Genomic DNA, 26865 nt, shown 5'->3' with positions numbered 1-26865 from the left:
AAGAGGTTTTGTATGGTTGTGTAAAAAGGGATCCCATGCAAAAAAAAGACACAAAGAGAATGAGAAACCAAAAGGGCAAAACCACCAACAGAGAGGGGGAAATTCAAATGTGGAAGAATCATGTACCGAAACATCAAAAAGCAAAACAACAAAAAGTATTTCAAGCATGCATTGGCATTGGATGATGTAAAGGAAATGAAATGGGAGAAGGAACGGTAAACAAGGTAATGTGAAAAGAAAAGAAGAAAAGAGAAACAACTGTTAGTTTGTTATTAACAAAAATGTAGTTGATCAGTGAGTAGCCTAACCTTTAGAGAAAATAACTTAACAGACAACCTAGCACTAGACTCCAAAGTCTCCAGGGCAGCTCAGTTCCTCTCGCTGTTCTGTATTTTCACAGCCAGCAGAGGCTTGTAGGGCACAACCATCTGCGCTACACGCCTGCACACTGCCATCTTAGCTCTGGGACAGTGCTGAAGGGAAACCAGGGTTGCTTGGACCCCCGGGTCTCTCACCTTCTTTTCAGGTGGGAGCCTCCAACCAGAGTCCTTAAGCCTCTGGAGGTCCTGAAACTTGACCCTGACGTCCTCTATGTTGAGCTGGAGCAAGTCCCAGAAGGCTGCCAGGTCCTGAGACGTGGGTTGGGGGTAGACTGATGGGTCCTGGGTGGGCAGAGATATAACATGTAATGAGTGACGAACTAATGCAGAAGGATTTGTGAAAGACAGATAAATTACAATAGGACTAGTTTCTCAAGTAGAGTGTGCGCAACCAAGCAAAATTTGCCTTTAATGACAGCAAATCTCTGCAAAACCATGCACTGTATGTAATGTGTGTTGACATGATTTTTCATGTAGTCAGACATACTCACCACACTTTGTTGGCAGAGGCGGAAGAACTGCTGGACTTTCTGAGACATGAGCATCTGGACGCTGCCAACTGCATTTCGTATCAGCTCAAGAACTAGGGAGGGAAATAGCGCATAAGTAGTTTGAGAAAGCCAAGAATTATTCATTGTTAATCTTTATACCCGCTCCTCCTCCCAAAACTCACTCTCCTCTGGAAGTTCATTCTCCTCTGCCTCTCTCTCCATATTCTGGCACCAGCCCTCCATCCTCTCTACTTCCGTCTGCAGGAGGCGTAAGAAGAACTCTCCGTCCCTCATGCAGGGTGAAGCTCGGCCAGAATCGGGAAGGCTCCTGGGGCCCTCTAAGGACGGTGTTCCCGCCCAAGCTCGCTCAGAGGTAATGGGAAGAGGAGAGTGGGAACGTGGAGGCAGGAGTGGGTGCTGGTGGGGCCGTGGGTCTGCTTGGCAGGCCTCACTGGTGTAACCGCTCTGGATAAAGTCCTGGGATAACAGAAGAGAAAACTGTTTGGACATGTGGTATTTTGCTCATCCAGAGTAAGTGCTTGCAAAGAGATTTTCACTGCAAACATTCTGTTCATTGAAACAACCATTTTCTATGACAGTGAATGCAACAATGTAAGCACAATAACTGCACTGAACTGTCTCATATCCTCAAAGGAGGTGAACCATACCACTGCTGCTCATCTTCCAAACGGAAAATATTTGATATGGGGGATATTATTAACACGGTGCTTAATCATGTAGAAACCATCTGTGTGGTTCAGTGGTAGTGCTATCATTGCAGATTCCACTGCTGAACTATAAAACAAAGCCGACGTGAATGGGAGACTGTGTTTTTGGTCATGTTTAAAGGCACTCTATGGAGCTCTAAGGCGCTAGTAGGGCTACAGGAGGATGTTTTTAAGCAGGTCCTTGACCCATTTGAATCTTGCAGATGTGTACAGATTCATAGACACACATGAGCACATGGTCAGTGTTGCATTCCTACTGAAGTACTGTCTAATGTCACATCACTGATTCACAGCACAAGTGATATGTTGTTAAGGCCGGAAGGCAGAGGACTACAAGCTAACAACCACAAGGGACACCTGATGGTCCACCATCACCAGCAAGCTGAGGGGCACATGACCGATGACTGCAGCCCAACTAGCTCTGTCACCAGTGAGCTATTCCACTAACACGTTTGCTGCCAGCTAATGAGTATCTGGATCAATATATAATTGAAGGACTTTTGAAGTCTATGGGATAAATCTTGCATACATTTTTATTGAAAGTTAAAAAAAGTAACAACAATGCAGATTCCATAATTATTTATTATGGAAACAATTGCTTATTAATAAAAAAAAATGACTGGATGTCACTAAAATGTCAACTAAATAACAATAATAAATAAATAATAAATAACAATAATAAAATGAGCTTATTCAAAAATAGTTTTGATTGTGTTCTTCTTTCCAAGTTGAGATAATCATTACAGATATTTCTTTTTTGGCAATATATCAAATTTTATATGGAAAATAACAAATTGTATCTGTGTCCGAGAAATCACATTCAACTAAGTTCCCCATTACAAAAACACCTCTCAAGGAACTATGTTAATTCCAGATCACATGACCTGCTCCACATGATGTCATTTCCTCCTGAAGAAAAGACTGGCAAGACTCCAAGGCTTTCTGAGTTATTTAATATAAAGTAGTCTGTGAGTCAAGTGTGGATTTATCGCATGCCAACAGGTTTACTACAATATCTTTATAAATAACTTTCAATTTCAATTTTACTCAATCGTATATATAATATTTAGAGGAATCTTTGTCTAAAAATACCATGTGGTGTTTGGTTAGAATAAAAGAAATGTTGATTTAAGGCCTGAAAACAGCAAAAATGTCAACTATGATACCTGTCAATTCTGATGCAAAAAGTCCCACAATTACATACTGACCTATTTCATTTTGAGCCAGAGTGGAGATCTGCATAGTGATATCCAGTTAACACTGTTACACACAGACAGTCAGTGGTTTTGTGGCATTGTACAAATATAAAAATTTGCTTTCAGACGTCTCATGCTGAACACCTCCGTTATTTATTTTTTTAAACTATAATGAACAGCTGTAGCATCACACAAAAGCAGGATCCCAGCTGTCTATTGCACTGTATCATTTACACAGGTGACACAACAGCAGCATTTTCTGTCTATTTGTGATGTAACGCATCCTTTTTAACATAATTGCTTTTCAAAAAGCAAACAGCTGAAATTCAGTTTCTATAGTGAAATGATTGGGAACAAAGAGGTTGTTTCCTTTTAAAAATGATTTGCAGCAACAGTCCAAAAGTAGTTTTCTCTGGAGAATCAGGATATTTTTGTCTTGTGTATCTAATGGATCATTACTGAGAGCTTGATAGGCAGTTAGTTAGTTTTGGTGCTTGAATGAAATAATATTTGCAGGAGAGATATTACTGCAAGCATGGACTTATCGAATCACTTAAGTAGATAAGAATAATCAAATACACAGTTGGCTTAATAATTAAAAAAAAACACAGTTAGTGTAGAGTATTTGGGAATAGGCTCGAATATTTATATACTTTTATTTCTGGCTATTTAGACAGTTATATTTAATTTGTGACTTTTGGCTCTGACATTGGAGGCAAACAAAATTAAGTTTTTTTTTTAGTTTTTTGCTTAAGCCGCTTAAATAATTAGAAAATCTTTAACATCTCTGTTGTCACTCTGTACTACACAGATCCACTGAAGCCGATGTGTAGTTTTCACTGGAACTACTTTGTAGAGTTAGTCCCTATTTCTACTGTCTGTCATATAATCTGTAACCCTGGCCTCTCTGCGCAAGGATTCCCCCTCCTTACAAATCCTAATTTAACCCCTGTACCTACCAGACTCACACATATACTGTAGCGATTTGATGATTCATCAGTTCGTCAGTCAAGAGAAAATGAATCAGCATCATTTAATAATTGGGTAATCGCTGGGTCATTTGTCTTATAATCTCAACACTGAGAATTTACTGGTTGTCCTTTGACTTACACTGCCAGCCAAAAGTTTGGACATACCTTCTCATTCAATGTTTTTTTTTTATTATTTTATCCATTGTAGATTGATACTGAAGACATCAAAACTATAAAAGAATACATATGGAACTATGTTGTAAACAAAAAAGTGTTGATAACACTTACAATACTTCAGTATTAATCTACAATGTAGAAAATAATACAAACAAACATAAAGCATTGAATGAAAGGTGTGTCCAAACTTTTAACAGGTAGTGTACAATACAGGAAGTTCAAGAGCTTTGGGATCTACAGTTGGTAGAGCCAAACAATAACAATCACATTTTTCAGTAGTTTTCTAAAACTTTTATTTGAAGTGTTTTCGTGAGAAACACTGATCGTACACACAAGTGCGACCGTTTCCATGAAAACTCCACCTTTGATCAAGAAGGAGAACCCTGCAGGTGGTTGCAGCCCTACCTCTCTGTAGGCCCACTGTCCCTGCGTGTGGACGGTGCGGTGGCACTCGGTGTACTGGCTGGCCGACTCGGGCTCCGATGAATGCCTTTGGAAGGAGCAGCCAAACTGGAGACTCTTGTCCTGCGTTGGCACGGCGATGCTGAGCCCCGGGAAGCCCTCAGGGTCCAGGTCGGCCTGCACGCTCGCCGTCACGCTGTTGGAGCGCTTGAAACGAGCGCGCCTGCAAGACAGGGAGTCACAGCGGGCCCAGAGCGATCCAGTCACACAGTATTGCATGCACAAGCCCTTCTCAAGTGCTTTTTTCCTCCTTTCATCTTCTAATAATTGCACCTTCCCATTTGTGTGAGGCTGTGCTGTCACTGCAGTTACTACTACTCATTTACTTGTGATAAATCCTGCTAAATCCTCTGGCATATGACGCACTAGTGTGTGCAAATGTCATATCAGTGGACTCAGTGATGAGTGTTTACTCTATTACAAGTTTATCCCCCTCCTCCCCCATCCTTGTTTGCTGTCTGATGAGGTGTGACTCAGATTGTGACTCGATCGGTCTCCTGTTTTCTCTGCGGATGCCACACTGTAAACCTTGATGGTTGCGTGAGGTGAACCCTGCTACCAGGTGTACGATCACACTCCAAGAGGTTTGGGAGTAGTGAGCGCTTTCATGCATGCGTGCAAATCTGACCCGTTAGCAGTGCTGGATATAATTAGGAGAAGGGCTGAATCACGTGTGAATGTCATGTTGAGTGTATGATTTGCAGTTGTCATGGTTACACTCACTAATGGCGAAAAAACAATACATTCTTGGAACAAAGCGTGACTGAATTCAAGCTGTGATGTCTGATGAAATGTTAAATGAAATAATAGGATCCAGCCTAGAAACCAACCATAGGTGGCTGCACTGCTGGGCGCCCAGGAGATGAAGGCTTTTTCAGATTATCAGCTAAAATTATTCACATAAATTACTGTACAAATACAAAAAGTTCTTGATGAAGCCACATATTTTGGGGGCAAAGACAAATGATCAAACAAACAAATGCGCATCTTAGTTTGCAAATTTGTGTGCTCATAATGAATGACGTTAGTTAAATGCCAAGCAAAACAAACAGCTCAAAGAGTTGGAAAGAGATTTGAAAGATAAATACTTTTCTGCTGCTTAGATTTAAAAAATAAAAAACAAAAAATTGTGTCTTTACCTTTTGTCTTCCTCCACTTGGACTCCTATAGAGTGGACCTCTGCAAGAGCTTTGCCTTCTGCGTCCGAATCTGACAGAGTCTCTGAGCTGTCCACCTGCAGCAGAAGAAGCCACAAGCACCACAGATACACAACTAGAAATGAAGGAATGGTGAGATATTTGGGAAATACAGTTTTTTTTTTTCCTGGTGAGGGTTAGATGAGAAGATTGATATAACTCTTGTGTCTGTTCATGAACAAAATGTCTACAGCGGATAACCCAACATGATTACTGCAACATAAGGAAACAGCTAGCTTGGTTTTGTGCAAAGATTATTCACCAAACAGCACCTATGAAGTTCAGTAGTTATTTCTACAATTGACAAGAACCATACAACTCCATACAAAAACGTAAGTGCAAAAACATCAACATGTGGTTTTGTATGAGGCTAAAAGGGATATTATAGTGAACTTACAATGCAACAAAACCAGGGCAGCTGTTTCCCCGTTTTGCCTTTTTGCTGAGCTAAACAGTTGCTCGGTTTGCCTTCAAATTTAACAGATAGACACAAAAGTGGTATCTTATCATCAGAGGCTGGGCAAGAGTATGAACACATTTCCCAAAATGGAAAACTGTAGTTTTATATTAGAAGAATGATGCTGCCCTCTTCTGTGGCAATGTGTTAAATATGGACCAATAGCCAGAGGTCTGTACTACAAAGCTGTGTTTGAGGCTACTGAGGTAACCACGGGTTCATCTGGACTGTCTTCAGGATTACAACAGTGGCTCACTCCTTAGTGGAGTATGTCACCATGGTAACTCATGCTGGATACCTAACTTGCTAAGGATCACCTAACAGATCAATGCATATCAGAACATCACTACTGACCACTCGCTTACACATAATTTCAATTTTAATCAGATCTACTCGTGCCTTAATGACAGAGCAGTGATACTGATAACTTATGCATTCATACTGTCACTAGTTTTGGCTTTGGCTGCAGCAGCTATGTTGCTTCATGTCTGTTTTTTTTTTTTTTTTTTTAATTTATTTTTTTTATTTTTATTACTTTGTTTTTCTAGTACTGCCAAAATAACACCATTTATCAGAGCCAGAACCCGTAAAAGACAGCAAGAATGTTTCATTTTTGCCAGGGCCCTTGAACTCATCATGTGGTTCTCTTGGCAAAAAAAGTAAATCTAACATTGAAATTGTGATATTTCATCAAAGCCAAAAAATGCCAAAAGAAGATATTTTGCTCAAACAAGATTCTGTGCAAAACAAAAAAACTTGTGACGCTGTGGCGACACAGTCACATGACAAAAATTTAGGGATTTTCAGCAGAAAGGGACTGAACTGCAGGCCATGTTTAAATGCAGGAGATAGTAGACAAGATTGGAAACAAATTAAAAATGTAAATAGTAAAATATCTATCATATGTGGAACCAGCTTTTTTCCCCCCAGTTTTGGTAACACCTGTGGCTAACTTGTGGCCTACATGTTGATTCCATTTTTGAAAAACACTTTCAAAATTTAACACTGAAATGGATTAAACTTTATTTATTTTTTACAATTTATGACATTATAACTGTGTCATACTGCACAAAAGACATTTTCTCAGGATGAAAAACCACTTAGAGTTGAATGTTAATTAATGTAAATAAATGATGATAGAGTCACATTTTGATGAAGTAAATCTGTGCTCTCTTACCTGCACAGCTATGGAGGGCCTCCACTTCCTGCCTCCACGTCCTTCGTCCTGCCCTCCTACTTTACTCAGCACTATGCTGTTCTGAGGCAGAGAGGCCGACTTCCCCAGACTGCCTCCGACCTTGCCATCCCTCTCCCTGGCTGGCCTCGGTGGCCCCTCAAGGAGGCTGTCAGCTGAGCTGCTGTGTTTGGCCCTCACCCCGACTCCCGGGCCCCCTCCATAGGGTACCAGCTCCCTTGACCCCCTGACCCCATCTAGGCTCTCTGCAGAATTACTGTGCTGTCGGGAGCGTCCTGGGCCACTAGACATGTAGTAGCCTCCTCTGGAGGTGCGACCCGAGGGCCCGTCAGAGCTGCCCAGGTCCACGGAGTTGCTGTGCTGCTTGGGACGTCCAGGGCCAGAGCCCGAGGCCAGCTGTCCGCTACTCTGGTAGTAGGCATCCTGGGTGGACTCGGTGCTGCTCTGGGCTCGAACTGAGAGTGAAGACTTTGACATGCGAGGTGGGAGTGGGGGAGGAGCACCTTTGCGATAAGGAAAGACTGAAGTGTCAGAAGAGCATGGAAAAAGGAAGACAGAGGCAAAGAGGGCTGTTAAAAGTAACAAGGGTAATATATCAACAGGGAGCAGCAAAGGTGGATACTTACAGAAGGGACACACTGGAGGGAAAATGTGACAGGAAAGTTAAGAATGAAAAAAAGAAGGAAATTATTCGAGGAGATCAGTACAGAGAGATGGGGAGAAAACAACAAAACACATAAAGAAATAATGTCAATGCAAGATGTGGCAGAAAGGTTTACAAACACAACTCAAAAGTGACATTTCTTTTCATAAAAAAATCAGCTTTTGGTATGAATTTCAGCGAGTGGAGTGAAGTGCTGGGAAAGACAGACATGACAGAAGTGACAAAAGGAACCCTCTTCCAATGAGCTAACTTAACTCTGCTTCTTAAGGAAATAAAGCAGTTTCCAAGGAGAAATACTAAAACGAGACGTGCACATTCTGTCTCTTCCTCCTCCTTCTTATGCACATGCATCGACAGTTTATTTTCAGAAGGATCACTATGGAGCTCCAACCTCCCATGTGTGCCTACATCTATAGGTGTGTGAGCATGTGTGCTGGGCATGTGTGTTGATATAAACGACACATTTCACAAAGGCTTTAATAAATCCCAGGGGGGATTTGCTGGAAGAAACTTGAGTCCTGCAAGGCACTGAAAGTGGCTCCACTGAACAAACACACAGAAGCAAATACATGCACCCACAAACACATAATCAGAAACTACTGCGGATGGATTGTGTGTCGGGCTTGAGCATTATTGGGAGGAATTATCAGGGCTAAAAAAACAACATCACAAAGAGTGACGGGAAGACAGAAGCAGTTGGAGACAGTGAGCTATCATCATAATCACGAGTGTTCCTGTACCTATTACTGAGCCTGAGAAACCTGCAGTCACACAGGGGAGGGTGATGGAAGAGATGAGATACAAAGACAAGAGAGAGAAGACAGAGAACAAAGAGAATGCACAATAACATACACACAACTCTGCTTATAGCAGGCACGTGTATATGCAAACACAAGAGGCCTGAGTAAGAAAAGTGAAATCATCATAGACTGAAAGAAGAGAGAAGGAAAATTAAAAATTTAAAACGGACGCATGCAGCTGTGCAGTGAGGGTTTGTGGATGTGTGTGTGCATAGATTTGCTTTGGTCAAGGTGAACAGACACAGGTGTCTCCCACCAGGTTTCTGCCACATGAAAGGCAACTGCACATCTTTGCTAACGCTCACACGAGACAACCACAGACTTTCAGGTGAGCCGCACACTCACCGGCCCCGCCCTTGATGCTTCCCTGGGGGCCAGACATGGAGAAGACGGAGAGGCAGTCGTCGTCCTGGGAACAGCCAGCCTGGATGGCGCGAACGTAGCTGTGGCTGCGAGTGCGGAACACGCCGGGAAGATCCAGGGCCTCGACGGCTTGAGACTCCACCTCCCCGAACATGGTTTCACACACGGCCTCAAACTGACGATTCAACGTATCGCCCAGCTGGAGCACGACAGGGAAGGTGATGATCTGAGTTTCACATTCCCAAACACAGATGCAATCAAACCACATCATTCGTTACCTGTGAGCTGGTCAAAGAGCGGGTGTAGCTACGAGAGCGGGTGTGAGTTTTGGGTGCCGTCCGGTTGTTTGGGTAGGAATCTGTGCACTGCTTACACGAGTACCTGGAATAAACACACACATGATCAGCATTACTGATGACAACTGCTGTGGTGAAAATTAGAGTTTGGTTTTTTTATGTTACATTCTGGATGTTAAATCTGAGGCTGTTTGCTCTGCTATTTTTGCCTTATTTGTGACACACACAGTACGCCATTTGGTTAGCCACAAATATCAAATGAATTTTCACTGACTCATGTTGTTTGCCTTTGCCAGCTGGAGTAATATTGAGTATTGTGATGCCGCATTCCCATGAAAAATGGGGCGGTAATGCAGAACAACAAATTATAACTGCAATTTAGTCATTTTATTTGAATCCATTTGGAGAATTTGAGCATCTATCATGCTATGACGAAGAGCAGTTAAATATGAAAACTCTCCATGTTTCCAGGAAACCTGCCTATTTAAAGGTATAAACTTTATATAACAGGAGAATGAGTGCTGCTGCTATTTCTGTTTTAATAATGGTGACTGAACTGTGATGAGGCGATCAGAAGTTTGCAATTGCTGATGTTTATTGCAAGGCTGGGAAATATTAAATATAATTGAAATTTCACCTTAACTCTCTGATTCCAAAGCAGTTGCTGGGCATTTTGTGCTCATGTCATATTTGTACTCAGTGTGGGGTCATTTTTAACTGCATCTCTACAGAAACAGAACAACCACGACTAGAAGTAGAGAGAACGACACAGTTATAATGGCATTAATCAGAGAAAAATAAAAACATTTCTCAAAAATGTCCATGTTTTTTTGTCACGTGACTGTTGGTTGCAGCCAACCAAACAAACAAAATTCAGTGCCAAGATGCACAGAAATGTTTGTTTTATACAGAATCTGGGTACATGATAGATAACGTGACTTTGAAAAAACAAAATAACACAGTTAATCAGAGCCACAAACAAACAATCATTGGATTTTTGACTTTCTAACAGTCCTTGAACTATTGATCTGAAATGTGCAGTTTTGCAAGGAAAAAATCCTAATATAAACTTAAAAACTTGATATTCCATGAAATTGAATTCATTTGTTTTTTGTTTTTTTTTTTTTAAAATGTCAAAAATGAACTGTTTGCATTTGAAAGATTCTGTCATAAAAACGAACAAAAAACCTGATCTATATAGTTTAGTAGAGTCATTCTGTCCAGTATTGGTAACACCTGTGGGCATTTGGAAAATGTTGCACATGTTGAATCCATTTTCTGAATTTGTAGTAAAATAAATAAAGAAATGCAACTTTTGTTTTTCCTTTTAATACAACATATGGCAATATAAGTTTGTTTTACTGCACAAAAGACATTCAAAGTTCTGTCTACCTCAAGCCATGCTTGCTTCCATAGAGGTGCAGGACTTAATATTGCAGTGAAAAATGAGCCCACCATGAGCACCACCAACGCAGTACTCCACCAAGGCTGCTCAGTTGTTGTATCATTTCCGACGGATGAAATCTTGAATACAAAATGACCTTGCGGTGAGCACAGGTGTGTGTTATGCATGTGTATGTTATGTACGAATACCAAATTGCGTGATCTAAAAATTGCCATCATATGATCATCAGCGGGCAGCTGACGTAGTGTTCACTTGTCATAGTTACAGTGACGTCGTGCTGCTATCTCACAGTGATACAGAAATCTTTAACAAATCCGTGGATCTAGACTATAAGCTAGGTCCTTGTGTCGTTTCTGACCTTCCCTGAAAATTGTATCCAAATCCATTTGTCGGTTTTTGAGCAATGTTGCTAACAGACAGACAAATGTACGCTGATTGTCACATAAAAGATGCCTAGAAACTCAGTTCAGAGAGTGAAGTACTGTATACTGCACCACTGTGTACGTCTGTGCAATCCTTAATAGATGTTTTGTTGTTGTTTCCTATTGCAATTATTCAAAAAACAAAACAAAAACACACACACAGACAAACACATAAAAAAAAGCTTTAGAGTGGCAGCTTAATTCAGCATTAATATAAAGACTGAATTTGAGGTGTATGACCTTTGATCCATGCTGATAGCCCGTCTGAAGGCATCCCTCTGAGCGATCAGGGTGGACTTGGGTGAGGCTTTAGGGCTTGTGTCTGAGTCGGCACTGTCATCATCACCCATGGCTTTGATGTAGCTGCCGCTCCGCATACGACGGCATGGAATCTCCCCTCCACTGTCAGTGGCACTGCCACCACCGTAGCCACCTCCCCAGTCTTCTGAAGGGACCTGAGACACATTCAAATGCAGCCAAACATTCAAACAGTCAGCGGTGGCTGTAAAAATGACCCAACCTGGACTGATCTGAAAATACAACATGTAGTGAGTAGAAATGTAACAACCATGTGGACTAGACACATGGTCAGACTTTTAGTAGGGTTCTCGAAAAATGAGTTAAGATGTGTTAAAAAGTAAGTATGCATTCCTCTTCTACACCAACTGTTAAGGGAAAAGCCATTAATCACAATGTGAATTAATTAGTGTCGAGATATTAAGGATGTTTTCACTGCGCTGTTGGCAGTCTCTTCCCAATATCCGTTATTAAAGTTCAAAGAATGCTCAAAACAGAAATATGTTTCATCGAGGAAAAATATTTCACACCTCAAACAGAAGGACAGCGATGATTCACACATACAGTCTCGGCACGCGTGCATATAGCATCGAGTTGGAAAGCAAACACACAAGACAGCTCAACCATGCACAACGAGAGCACGCATACACACACACACATGCACACATATGCATCCATGGGGGATAATGTTAGAGAAAGAGAGAAAGGGACAAGGGACTTACAGAGAGAGAGAAACTCTGACAGCTGGAGAAACACTGACACAGAGAAGGAAAAACAGCGTAAGCTAGAAGCTGACCGACAAATAGCAAATCAACAAATATGCAGCGAGGCAGGTAGACGAGCAGAGGGGACGGAAGACAGAACACACGACACACAGACAGACAGACAGACAGACAGACAGACAGACAGACAGACAGACAGACATGTACAGGGAGTGAAACATGGAACAGAAGTAGAATAAAAGACTTCAAAGGGCAAAGAGCGGGAAAACAAAATGAAAAACACGCAGGAACGCGTTCAAGATGAGAAACGAATCAGGAAACAACATATAGAGAACTGATATGAAGCAGAAGTTATCCGATTCTGGCTGGTGGTTTTCAGAACAAAAACAGCTCAAGGCAAAAACTGTATGATGATAAATTTTGCTTTCTAGAATATTCATATGAGGTGGCTTATTTTCGAAAATATGATTTACAGTGGTGCTTGAAATTTTGTGAACCCTTTAGAATTGTCTATACTTCCGCATAAGCGTGACCTAAAGCATAATCAGGTTTTTGTTCCAGAACTTCTGAAATAAGATAAAGAGAACAAAGTTAATCCTCTGAACTCCAAAACCTACCAGTGGGTTTTAAAACCATACTCTCTTTTAAAAAATGCCCAAATTACATAAGAACATTCAGAAACTCAAAACAGAAGAATTGCCAGACTTACAGCTTATTATCTGTGACCCAGTCTAGGCTTAAAATCATGATATTTCATTTTAAAATTTGCCAAAAATAATCTATTTGCACTAGCAAGGTTCTGTAAAGAGAAAAACAGTCCACACTTCATGGTGACTCAGCTGTAGCCAACAGTCATGACTGAAATCTAAGGACTGTCCAGATGAACTGCAGGCTGTGTTTACACCGAGCAGATGGTAGACAAGTATGGAAACAGATTAAAAAAAAAGTAGAAAAATATCTATAATTTTTCGAGCCAACATTTCTTTCCCTGGTATTGGTAACACCTGTTTCTACACAGTGATTCAAAGGTTTTTCTAACATTTTTTCAATTTATGGCAGAACTGTGTCATTCTGCAAATCAATCCCCCTACTTCTAGCCTTGTTTGAATACATTTCCACTAAGGGAACTTTATGGTGCAGTATAAAAATTAGCCCACAGTGAATACAAATGTAAAAGGAGAAAAACCCCAGCAACTGTTTGAAGTTCAGAGGGTGAAACTAAAATACTGATCATTTCCAACACTACATATGAGCTCACAATCTTTATGGAAGTGTTTCATGGTATAAACAAAGGAGATTTTATAGAATCCCAGAAACAATCTTGATAGAATTTAGACCCCAATCCACAGTCAGAGAGACTTTGTACAAAATGAGGGAAATTCATGACCACAGTCACCTCTTCAAGAGTGGTCGATCAACAAAGATCAAGAGCAAGGTGTTTAGTAGTTGGTGAGGTCACAAAAGAACCCGAGGTAACTTGAAAGCATCTAAAGACATCCCTCATCTTGGCTAATGTTAACGTGCATGGCAGGTCTGCAAGCAGAAAGCCAACTGCTCTCCAAAAAGAACACTGCTGCTTATCTGCAGTTTTCTAAAAAGTCATATGGATGAGCCATCAGGCTGTTAGACAATGATTTATGGATGAATGAGACCTAAAAGAACTTTTTGGCTTAAATGAAAAGTGTTATGTCTGGAAAACAAAAAAAAACATCACACTCCAGCATAACAACCGCATCCCATCTGTGAAACACGGTGGTGGTAGTATCAAGGTTTGGGCTCATTTGGCTGCATCTGTCATCTATGGCGGAACAATGAACTCTGAATTATATCAGCGAAAATGTCAGGACATCTGTCCATGAACTGAATCTCAAGAGAAAGTGGGTCAAGCAGAAAGACAATGATCCCAAACACACAAGTGGTACTACAGGAGAATGGTCAAAGAAAAATAAAGTTAATGTTTTGGAATGGCCAAGTCAAAGTTGACCTTAATCCAACAGAAATACTGTGGAAGGACCTGAAGCGAGAAGGTCATGTGAGGAAACAGTTATAACTGTTCTGTACAGAGGAATACACTGAAATTCTTGCAAGCTAAAGTCGGATGAACAGTTGCCAGATACTCAAATGTGATATTAAAACTCTTTTGCCACTCATTTTTATCTACTTTTAAAACATTTTCGGGCACATTTTTGCAGAAGAAGCTAAAATACTAATCTTTCTAGCGCCACTGCATTTTCAGATTTGGTCAGCTATAGAGAGACACAGGCAAACATTTTACAGTTATTGTCTTTAAACCTGCATGAATATATTTTCTTTGGTCACTTGGGGGAGGTAAGACGGCTTTAATCATCACATTTAAGACACTATCCAGTGGACAAAGAGCAACATTTGCCTCATCTCAGAATTGTGTTTAATTACAGAAAGCTGTAAAAATCTTTCTATTTTGCTGTTTGAATGTCTTCCCCAGTTAATTGCTAACTTTGTATGTGGACTGGTGCCAGGCAGGGAGCAGAACAAGTAGCTGAAAACAGCTGCATTCTGGAAATGGGTTTCATGTGGCCATAATTTGCGGGTCAGAAAACTAAAACAACGAAGCGCAAGCTGCTTAAAATCTCTGTAGAGCTGAACTGGAACCGCAGCGTTAGGTGATCATTTCATGTGGGTTTGTCACCACGAGTGAACCCTTTCACGTTTCGCCAAGTGCGGCTTTAATTAGCATCATAGCAGATGAGTAGACCTATTAACCTTCTACACAAAATTCTGTTACTGTGGAGGACCACTCAGATCGACAAGTAAATGTGCTCATGTGTGTGCGCACCATTTGATCCCCCTTCTTTTCTAGTATTCATGAAAGCTTTGCACCAGCCTACAGTAACGGCAGCTGCTTGTGCTGAAGGACCTCTCAATCTTTTGGTTTTTGCAAAATGCTGTGAGGTGTGCAGTCTCACACAAGCATGCGACCAAATGAAAACGCCTACGCTCACACACACACACGGTGCAGGCCCCAGGGTTCGGCATCCAGCTGAGTGTGTGTTTTTAAGGTCATCACTTAAAAGATGATTCAGCCTAATCTCCTGATCCCTCTGGCCTCCCACTATCTCTCTCATTTCCTCATCCGGCTCTTTCTCGCCTCTTCTCGCTTTGCCCCTTGGCTACCATCACCTCCTTTATCTCTTTTCTATCCCTGAGCTTGCTTTTACTATCTCTGCATCCCTCTACCTTGCTCTTTCCCCCCCTCTATCTTTGTCTCCCTCGCTGCTTCTGTCTTCATTTCACTCTTGCTCAGTATTCTCTTTTTTTTTTTTATCAGTCCTTATCTATCACACACAGGCCGAGGGGAAGAGAGAGGCTTAGGGAATGGAGAGATTCTGGAGCTGTACATCGTGATTGGCGTGGACACCATGGGAACAAGCCTCAAACATGTTCCTTTGCCACTGACCACTGTAATTCAGGTCACATCTGCTCTAATACGTTTTCATTTAAAAATCTCCATCCACACCAACATTTGAGAATTGTTTCTGAAATAATCTTCCTCTATGCTACCACACCTAAAAACACACATCACATGACCGTTTACAAACCTAATTTACCTAATTGCCCATCGGGGATAAGTTCTTCTGAGTCTGATTCTGACAAACAACGGTCACGCGTGTGCTGGTTCAAGCAGGAGGCAGGTGCTTGATTGCTTGAGTCACATGATAGGAGTGTGACGAATCACAGCAGGACGCTTTGTAACTGATTAGACTCAATCAGCGAGCGAGTGTGGACGTCTGTGTTTTCAAAAATGCCCACTTTTCTACATATGAGTTTCTCAAATAGATGATTTTTAGTGACTTAAAGCTACATTTGTGTGTGGACAGAAGGTCAAAATGCATGGGAAAAGTTTTAGTTTAAAAAAAGGCCTCAGATTTCACAAATTTTGGTTTATCCTGTTCTGCCTTTTTGCAGTAAACTTTAACGACCACCCAGGGTAGGTTTGTCAGTATAGACCTGTATTTAAATGTTATATACATGCTGCTGTCCCTATCAAGTTTTGCCCACGATCCCATTTGAGTAGATTCTACACGTCTCTATTCCCATGGATGAATGTGAACTATTCCTGCTGCTCTGTTTTCCAGCACTGTTACAGTCTCTTCATTCTAAGTGTCAGTGTCACCGCTCTCGTCCAGTAATCTCTCTGCCCACATTTTCCGAGCAGGTCAGCTAGCAACAGCGACCCTATTGAAAATAACTGTAATTTTTTCACCCTCCATTTCAGATGGTTCGTCATATATCCCTCCTCCTTTCCATTTCCACTTCAGCCAGCTTCTCCAGGGCATCTCAAACAGTCTCTATCAGCTGTCTGTTAACTGTATCCACCATGTGGAACTCTGCTCAGTCAAGTCGCTTTTCACGATAGAGTAACCAAATACTTAAGTTTAGCATTTTCATGTTCTTGGAGCTAATTTTGTTCTTCAGATCTATAATCTCTCCTTATTAAAATGACACAAAGTCGGTAGACTAGCAGAATGACTAGGGAGGGAGTAGTAATATATTTGAACAATTTTTTTAACAAAGCGTTATTGTACTGTGATCTATGGTTCCCTGTGCTACAAAGAACTTTTTTTTCGAGCTTTTTTGTTAAAAAGGCAACCTACTGCAACCAGAATCTACTACTAATGATGAAAATGAACCAAAACAGAACAAGTGTGGACATTAAAGTCAAATCAATGAACTAAAATATGCTAAAATTCCAGAACTAAGGGGAACTGCAGATGCCAGTGTTAATTCATTATTAACTTTTCACTTGAAGTAACATTTTTCATACACAAATAATCATGTTTAAAGTCAGTTGCTGATTGTAGGTCTATATTTTCTTTCAGAGAATAAGGTTTCAGTTAAGAGCTGTTGTTTCGCTCTTCCACCAGTCCTGCGGTCCTATCCAGGTGGAGCCGACCTGAGCACCTCTATATCTGCAGCTCCAGAGAGCTGCCTGCTCTGAAGCCATGGATCAATTTGGCTGGCCTCAGCACATCTAAGCATAGCGCCAAATTCTCTGAACACACTGTCTCCTCGCTCCTCCCAAAACTGCTAGGGACACCTGGAGTTCGAAGAAAATCTTCAGCAGGGAAGTTCATTTCGTGTCCGGGGGTGTGAATGTGATGGTAGCCTAAAGCACGGAGTCAAATTTTGTGGGGTTTGTCCTTTGGAAGCACTAACACACACAACCCTGCTCTCTCTGTCTCTTCTATCAGCAGACCTCAGCTGTGTCTAAAGGAAGAGAGTTGGAAAAACACCAGGGACTCCTGTGGCTACCTGCTGTTTCCGTAGAAACACAGCCTGCACGGCAGCTCCACTTCAACACAGCTGAAAGTTTGTGTGTGCACGTTTGTGTGTGCGGCTCTTTCAGCTGCCTACTTTAACCACCATTAGGTTTTTCTTTCATTCTAGGAGATCCATTTACACAAAATAAGTGAATGGACACTGGGAAAACTGCATGTGTGGGATTCAGGATACAGTGTTTTGACTGGAAGTGGGAGACGGACTGCTGGAAGAGACACGTAAATAATGTGTGGGTGACAAGCATTGTTTTCTGACTCACAGCAAAATATCAAGACAGTCCATCTGCTCTCTCAGGTGGATATTTAACTCTTTCAACTCTGCGCTGCTCACTTTTCGCATTTCTCGTCATGTTTTATGCAATTCAAAACAGCTGTTGTCTGTGTGTGAAAAGATTTTACCACACAGCAAATACCCCAGTATGTATTGATGCTGTAAATCTATTTCCAATAACTACATTACATTCCAATAGCTACATTATGTAGGTCATGGTGTCTCAGGTGAATATAAACAAACCTACATCATCGAGAACACACAGATGGCAGATCACGTTGCAACAACAGACTGTGCCGCTCAAAGTTTGAGGTACAATTTATGTGCCTGTGGTATGTCCCAACTGTATATGTACTGCAAGAAACAGTGAGTGCAAGCGTTGTAAAGGAAGCTGCAGTATGTAATCAAAGTAAAAAGAAAAAGTATGCAATTTGGAATGCAGCCATTGCAGTGATTGTTTTAACTGCCAAAAAGTCTCTGCTCAGGAGTTATGACTTCCTGAAGGTCCATGAACTTTAGGGTGGTGCTTGCAGTTCTTGATCATCACTGATTGTCCATTTGTGCTAACCTTTTCCCTACTTTTTACAACTAACATTTCTATAATTCCTTTCTTTTTCTTTTCTTTTTTTAGTTTACTGTGCTTCTATACAGCAGCACAAGAAAGTCTATGATTTATGGACGAACAATGATTTTGTTAAAGTTGTCATCGATTTTGCTTTGTCTCATGCAAAAATGATTAATTGCCTAATTTTTTGCAGGGCTTCTGACAGCAGTAGAACCACAGATTGATTACCTGATGGATCTGTCTTTAAGTTTCAACAAATAAGCTGAACGAAACTTTAGTTCCTTGAAAAGTTCCCAGATTTTAGTCCTAGGTATTAAAAGTTCTAGGGACATTGGTGGAAACGCAACTCAAACTAGTGAGTTTGCTGATGGCTACACTTGAGCTTTTTTTTTTTTTTAATAGTCTGTATGTCTTTTTGGCAAATCTGTATGAAGCTATGCATCATGAATTACCTGGCAGGGGCTCAGACAGTGGAATCATGGGGCCTCGTCACACCAGGTATTAGAGTACGTTTTGGATTATCCAATCACAGGTGAATAGTTCTAAATGCAACACTTGTGTCACTGATTTTGTGTCAGGATCTCACTTCCCAGATCTATATGCAAATAAACACGTACATCATTTCAGTTTTCAGTGATGCATTGTTGTTTTTAGCCAGTGGAAGAGAGCAACACAAAACACGATTTAGCCCATTGCTGTTGTTGCCTGTTTTCACATTTTCTTATGATGGAATGGAGGGAAAACCAGCCTCACCAACTAATTGATTAAGAACCTGACTAATTGTTGTGTGGTCTACCAGGATGACTTCCTTAAGCCCCAAGATTAGATTGCAGTTGGTGAACATGTCTTTGAGAACTACAATATCTACAGTTTACAACTCTAAACATGATGCCATGGTGAGCGCAATCTGTGCTTATTTAGAGAACCCAGTAAAATTTGAGAAGTTGGAGTAAATAACATCCTAGATACAGAGATCGTGCTAAAGTCTGACCACAAAGAGGAGGAGGAAACTCACATTGTTATTGTGGAGGACATTCTGCTTTTCACCTACAGACATTTGATTGATGTGCTGAACAAATGCCACTTGATTTCCAATCCGAATAAAGAATGCAAAAAAAAATAGGTGCTTTAGCAGCAACATAGTACCACACTTTCCCGGTCTTTTCCCAGCCATATCTGGCTCAGGTATTTGAAACACAAGAACATGGTTGGGACATGAATGAGTACATACTTCCCCTTACACAGTGGCTCAAAATATGAGAATATGACCATATGCGGCCCAGATTATCTCACAATGTGGTCTGAGAGATCTCAATGAGTCATTAATACATGTTGGGTTGGCTGTACTCAGAAGTATCCACGTGTTTGGAACACCAACATGTCACATGTGAATGTGGCCATGGATGCATAGATAACCATCACAAACATCAAATTAAATCCTTTTAAAAGGAAAAACAGCTTAAAATGCGAGAGATTTTTTAAAGCAGACTTCAAAATGGGTACAGATATTACTGGACAATCAAACCACTGTCATCACTAAAACAAATTATCAAGCACTCCGATTTCACTCAGTTAAGACTCTGAGAAGAAAGTGTGCGTTTCCTGATATGTGTGAAAACAAAGCAAAATGTAGTTTCTTAATAAACTAAATGTACATTGCCCTTATCTTGAGGAACTGCACAGAAAAAATGCCTGGACTTGTGGCTTATTTACAGAAATATTGCTTTTCCCTGCAGGTCAGTACCAAGCAGCAAACAAAGTCACCTACATTAAATATTCCTTTTGTACACTCACAAACACCTACACACAGCACACACTTCTTGATGTGCAGGCGCACACACACCTGCAGGTAGTGGAAGGTCCTCTCCTTCATCTTGCTCTCAACTGGCACCAGGGCTTTGTCATAGCCTCCTCCCCTGGTGGAAGGATACACCTCTCGGGCCTGACTCACTGTCATGGCTGACCAGGTGCTCCTCTTCAGGGAATGACCGTGGTGCCCGTGGTGTCCATGATGTCCATGGTGTCCTCCTCCCTCACTCCCGGCCAGGGCCATTGTGGTACAGGCCATGCATTCCCCAGATCCCGGCCCGCCACCTCGCTCCTTGGGCTTCTTCATAGTGAGCTCCTGAATGGCAGCATCTAGGCTCTCGTGTCCGCTGGGATACCCTCGTCTACCCCCGCTGACCAGGAAGCTGCTGTCGCTGTCCAGATTGTCATCAGAACTCCACCAGCCTGCTGTCCTGCTGCGATGGCGTCTGCCCGACTCATGCCGTGAGTCTCCACTCTTGCTACGCTCCCGAGACTTGTTCCTTCTGGTAGAGCGAGACTGGTGGCCCGAGTATTGGCCCTCCTCCCCTCCACTCCTGTGGCCTCCCCCTCTCTCACCACGGTAGTCCCCGCCTCCCCTTGTGCCGTTGTACTCCCGTTTGGACGGCGCCTCCAGGGAATGGGACTTGGCGAAGAGGCGCTGCACCGAGTTGACCAGGTGGCGGATGCGGGAGGGGCTCTCGCTGCGCTGCTCAGCACCCCCACTGGCAGTGCGCTGGTACTGCAGTGTGTGGAAACCATCAGGGTGGAAGGGCACCTGCTTCTCGAACTGATCCATCAGGTTTGGGGGAATCCGGTGCATCTTCCCTCCGTGGCCTGAGGTTAGGCACTCTTCGCAAGAGTCAAATGACTGGAGAGGTGGGTGCTGGCTTGGGTGGGAGCGGGGGAAGGTGCCCCCTCCAGAGTGGCTATGTGAGTGTGAATGGGAGTGTGAGTGGTGCCTCTCCAGTGCCAGAGCCTCAGCTGGACCTCCTGGAGGGTAATAACCCTGGTAGTAGTCTCTGCCTGGGCCGTCGCAGTCCTCAGGCATGCAGTGGCAGGGGCCTCCTCCGCCACCACCGGAGGAATGCTGAGACATGCTACGGCTGACATGGTACCCTTTCATAGGCGCCGGGGCGTGGTGGGCCGTCCGGGCCGAAAGGGGGCGCTGTGGGCGTGACAGGGCTGCACCGGTCTCACCTGGAGGTAAGAAAAAACAAGAAAGAAAAAAAACTATTATTTAGGTGTTATGAACAGACAGTATTCATCAAAAAAAAATATTAACCTTATCAAATAATTGAATCTCGTGCTCAGTAATCAGTAATTTGTTACTGTCCTACACAGAATAACTGTGAGAGGATGAGGCAGTCCTGCTGATCATTCTTATATTGCCTCAACAGCTGCTCAAATTTCAAGCATTCTACACACAACTCTGCATGAGAACTTTGTTTGCACAGTAATATAATCCTTTAAAAATACGATACCGAATGAGTGCAGGTATAAACTATTTTTGCACTGCATATGAGACGCAAATGTGGGAGGTGCAGTGGAATGAAATTCATGGTATGAGTTACAAATGAATCACAACAGAAAGAAATAGATTTTGCTGATTGATGTCCAGACTGTTTTCGCTCTTCTATCAAGTGGCCTCAAAAATTGAAAGCAAAAACAATTTGTTTTTTTGTTTTGTTTTCTGATTAACATTTTTATTGATGATACACTTCAGTTTTTACCCAACCAAAGACAAACAGAGCAACGGTGAGCATTTATCCTGTGGGCTGCAAACAGCGGCCACAGACAGCTTTCTGCTTCTCATTCTTCTCAAGGGCCGCTCCACTGATAAATCATGACTGTAAACTATTCTTTCTTTCAGTGTATCTCTTCGGTTTCTATCATTTAGCGCCTCTTGCTTTTCTCTGCCATTTACATTTGTCGGCCCAGCGCTTCTTGTTTTTGTGTGTCTCTCCATCCAGGCCTGCAGGGCATCTCTTCTCGTAATTTACAGCCGAGGAAAACTGTGTGATTATCGATCACCTGCATCTTAATGCAGAGGAGATAGACAGAAAGCGGTGGCAAGCATCCAATGCATATTCATAAACGTCTGTGCGATCCATTACAAAGAGAATTCACTGTTTGAGCACCAAGTAAACAATAACGTGGTTCACAATATCCAGGTGACCATGCAAAAGCCAACCGTGCTGCTTCCTCTAAAAGACCACGGGATCCTCCTCACAAAACAAATGCAGGAAATGAAATCAATACACCTCGTCAAGCTGCAGCAAAAATGTGGCGCAATGTAAACCTTATCACCCACACTCTCTGGTTGCTGTAAGTAAAAGTAAACAGAATGGAAACAGGGTAAAAGGCTATCTTGGGATTGCCTGTCTTTTTCAGCACACGGATAACAACTGAGATTACATTCCAAATGTGGTAATCGTGTATTTCATTGGGCTGGCATTAATTGCTGCTGCTGTAATCACATCCTCTATTAACCACTTCTACCCTAACTATATAATGAATCACGGGCGCACCGCCCGATCATAATGCACACAACCATTTCCCGTCATTTCCAGATTTGATTAAATTGAGATGAAATTGCTCGATGAGAGCCAGAATCGAGTCGCTCGGCTGGATGGGATTCGCTGAGCTCCTGCGAGTGTATTTGTGCCTGTGTTTGCCGGCTTTCACACAGAGATGAGAGATAGGGGACAGATGCTGAAATAATCATTAAATAGAGCGTGGCCTGTTTGCCTTGATTGGCTGAATGAGAGCCGCCACCCAGAAAGCTCACCCACATCGAGCCATGTCATTGGTGTAGCCGTGACGACAGGCCTCTCCAAGTCAGCATCCCACCGTGGACAGATTTTAGACAGCCGTGGCACCTGAGGGGACTCTCATTCACTCTGTGGGTGCATGTTTGTTTGACTGCAAAAAGTAGAAATTGTGGGAATTTTGCCTTTTTCACAAGTTGTAAGGGTTTTAAAGCTACGCTGACATGAGTGGATCACGAAAACAACAGCAAACAATATCAGCAGGTTGGGATATCAGGAGCTATTTTTAGTGCCAGCTCAAACAGATATTACACAATCAAGGTGGTGCTAGCAAATAAATCTTAAATTTCTTCCTCACTAAGTCACAAAACACTACCGACAAACTATATAGTGTACACTGGTTTCTTAACAAAAACATACATTCAAATTCTGAACTTTTATTTTGCTACAAAAGAATTAATCATTGTTTATTTATGAGAAACAAAACTGCAAAACAAGTGCCATCCCTTGTTTTAACAATGATTCCATTTTAAGTATGAATAATGTATCAAATACCTTGTTGAGGCAGATATTTTTTGCAGTGTGTTGTACTCTAGCGTATGTGTGTGTGTGTGTCCCTGTTTATGAACAGACAGCAAAGTGAGCAGCGCCTCTCTGCCTGGAGGAGTAAATTAAACCATGTTCTGTTTATTATGAAGTCTTTGGCTTTGGAGCAGGCTGCTGGCGAGGAGCTGTCAATCACGGCGACATGCACGCACACTCCCGAATATGCGGCTGCACGCGCACAACCCGAAAAAAGAGACACGCACAGACAAGCGAAAAAGATAGTAAGGTATAAAAGACACAGCCCAACGTTGGCTGTCGCATTCCTTTATTTCCTTCTTTCTATCCATCTCCCTCTCCTCCTCTCAGTCTCTCCTCCTGACCTACTTCCATCCATCCTCCAGTCAAGTCTCTCCCTCCCCGGCTCTCATTCTTTCTTTGTTTTCTCTTTGTTTTTTGTACCTGTCAGTCCGTCTGGCTCTCTGCCTGTCAGCACTCTGTGTGGAGTTAATTACAAAGTTTGTTTCCATTCTTCATCTCTTGGCCTCTGCTGATCTATCTGTCATCCACTGGAGTTCTCTCTTATGCATTCCTTGTTAGATAACTGATGTATTGTAGGATTATGTACACACGTATTACACAGCAAATAATACAAAGAGACTTTCAAGATGATGCTTCCTTTGTTCTCTCTCCATTACCTTCTATACTGTCACAGATCTCTTGAATCTGAAAGCACTGCCATGATCCTCCCTACCCTCTTTTACTCCACTTTTTTTTTTTCCCCAATATTTCTGTTCCTCTCTGGACAGCTACCCTCCTCCTCCTCCTCTCTGGGAAGGCAGAAATATGCAGTAGCAGTTGGAGCTGTACAACATGCTGTCATTGTTTAACACTGCTTGGCATTGACGTGATTGTTACAGAGGCTTCAGTCTGGGGCTGTTTCATTTTAAATATTCATGCGATCATGCCAGCTGCTCTGACCCACTTTGCTAACAGCTGAGTCTGCCTGCTCTCTGCCGTCTCTCTGAGTAGTGGGTCAAAGGGTGTTTCACATCACAGTATTTCATACTGTAAATTCAACACCTAGAAAGGCTTAATTGACAATATTTATTTCTTGAAATATCATAATTTTTGATTGATTGGAAATGAAATCCCTCAAAAACATCATAGCAGATTTTCATGCAGATCAGTGGGCAGAAACATCTTGAACCAAGCAGCTTTTAATTAGATTTACATGCTAATCCAGTTGTGATTAAAAAAACAAAAAACAAAACAAAACTTGAAGTGATAACAATTCAGTAAGTAAATGGTTATACATTTAGATTTGCCATCAAAGGCTCCTTGAAGGTGGTTTCAAAGACTCAAAGCAGCGGATAGCCCACAGCGTGACATGGTTAAGGTCTTCTTTTTTCTTTTGTTTGTGTGTGTGGGCTCTCTTTTTTATTTTTCAGTGCTTTGTACATATTCAAATTCGTATTGTTAAACTTGCTTTGAACTGCACCATTCTTGTGGCATCTCATATTTTATGGGTTTCTTTATGGCCTTTGTTAGATTTAAGGACAGTAACAAACACATACATGAATATTAAATCTCTTCTAAATAAAAAACAGTCTGCTTTAAACATAACATTTAAGAGGGAGGCTTTGGAGCAGGTTTGTGGAGGAAAATTGTTTTGGTGTAAGCAGATGAGCATTGTAATAGTGTAATGTGTCCCATTAAAGTGGCCATGCAGACCTGGAGTTATGTGACAATCGGCATACGTTTGTCTGTCTTTCTGTGTGCAACATTACTCAAAAACGGACTAATGGATTTGGATGAAATTTTCAGGGAAGGTCAAAAGTGACACAAGGACCACCTCATTAGATTTTGGCAGTGATGCGGCTTATAGTCTGGATCCACAGATTTGTTAAAGATTTCTGTATCATTGCAAGATACAAGCACAGCGTCCTGTAACTATGACAACAAGTGAACACTATGTCAGCTGCCTGCTGACGATCACATGATTGTGATCCTACTACAAATCCACTGCTGCAGACTTATCGGGACTTAAGAGTCGGAAATGATACGACTGAGCAGCCTTGGCGGAGTACTGTCCTCTCTGAGTGCTTTTCTTGTTTTTACATTCTGTTGTGTTTTCTTCTGTTCACTAAATTACTTGGTTAGGTTTACGAAAAATACCACGATTTTGGGATAAAATACACCCATGCAAATGCTCAGCACATAGCTATTGTACATTGTGGTGTGAGACTGGTAGTGGAAGGTATCATTTTCAGAACAATATAAAATATTTCATAGATAAATGTTTGGTGAATGATGCAAATGAGATGACACTTTAGAGGAACACTTTGATGTTCTGGGAAATCTGCCAAGAGTTAGATAAGAGGAATGATATCACACTAGATAGACAGACAGACAGACAGAGAGAGAGAGAGAGAGAGAGAGAGAGAGAGAGAGAGAGAAAGAGAGAGAGTTAGCCAGCAGTCTCTTAGCTTCACTTAGCATAGCATAAAGACTGAAAACAGGGGGAGCTACAGCGTGCTATTTTTACGCTCTTTTTTCACGTTTTCACTGGTAACACATGTTGTGGTTGCACCTCCCATACCCATATCCTAGTTTTGAGTTGATGCAAGGACTGATAGTGACTTCAGACTTCATATTTGCAAGATATTTTAATCAGAAGATATATTAGTTTTGTCACCAGACTTTTCCTGGACGTCCTGATATCATTTTTATAGAGAGGTCAGGCTAAAGTCCTCTGCTAAACATCTGATTATCAATAAACACCACAATTTACTGTCATTCGATAGATGCTGCTAGGCGACTGCAGTTGACTCAGACTGGCGTTTGGCCTAAAATTACTTTGATAAGAGTGAAATAATGTGTTCTAATCTCAGATTTACAAAAGCTGAAGCCAGCAATTTTATCTACATGGGCTGTTTTTTATGTGCCGAGCACACTGTAAATGTCACTGCTGCAATCAATCATGTCAATTCAATTATGGGAAGTCAAAATCATGACTTTCCAAGTCATTGCGGTTAGTTTTATTTAATTTTGCAGCCCTAGTACTCGGTTGGCCACTGTGACTGAATGTAGTACTTGTTCTTCTTCAATGGCTCGGTTTGTACCTCCCTGCCTGCACCTGCATTCCTTCAAAAGGAGTATCTGAGTTGGAACTCCCCATTTTGATTTTTAAAACAATCAGCTATCGACCTGCTTCATCACTGGAACATGTACCAGCCAAATGGATTGTTTCATGTGTAAGGTAGGGAGAGATTCACTGAGCTGGTGAAGGTACAATTTTCTACCACTATGGCTGCCACAGCTGCGACATGCACCCACCAGAGGGGAACCAAAGCAGCCTAATGATGC

The 26865-nt window shown here is 41.8% G+C and overlaps 1 protein-coding gene across 2 annotated transcripts in view; it reads right to left on the bottom strand.

The window, feature by feature from the left end:
• The window catches only part of dlgap3 (discs, large (Drosophila) homolog-associated protein 3), a 147539-nt gene that overhangs the window by 2745 nt on the left and 117929 nt on the right, over positions 1 to 26865 (bottom strand). Inside the window, exons 3-13 of one of the 2 annotated variants that reach the window (XM_055017627.1) lie at positions 20220 to 21382; positions 12223 to 12255; positions 11444 to 11658; positions 9359 to 9461; positions 9063 to 9279; positions 7236 to 7774; positions 5545 to 5639; positions 4349 to 4568; positions 1054 to 1348; positions 872 to 963; positions 516 to 662 (exon numbers count right to left, since the gene is read on the bottom strand). In XM_055017627.1, coding sequence (XP_054873602.1) covers positions 516 to 662; positions 872 to 963; positions 1054 to 1348; positions 4349 to 4568; positions 5545 to 5639; positions 7236 to 7774; positions 9063 to 9279; positions 9359 to 9461; positions 11444 to 11658; positions 12223 to 12255; positions 20220 to 21308 — 3045 coding nt within the window. In that variant the 5' untranslated portion in view covers positions 21309 to 21382. The remainder of the gene's footprint in view (positions 1 to 515; positions 663 to 871; positions 964 to 1053; positions 1349 to 4348; positions 4569 to 5544; positions 5640 to 7235; positions 7775 to 9062; positions 9280 to 9358; positions 9462 to 11443; positions 11659 to 12222; positions 12256 to 20219; positions 21383 to 26865) is intronic. The other variant, XM_055017628.1, reaches the window with a different exon arrangement.

This window comes from Amphiprion ocellaris, chromosome 15 (genome assembly GCF_022539595.1).
Source record: "Amphiprion ocellaris isolate individual 3 ecotype Okinawa chromosome 15, ASM2253959v1, whole genome shotgun sequence".
Taxonomy (NCBI): Eukaryota; Metazoa; Chordata; class Actinopteri; family Pomacentridae; genus Amphiprion; species Amphiprion ocellaris.
Note: the sequence above shows the minus strand (reverse complement) of the source record. Positions and strands in the feature narration are given on the sequence as shown.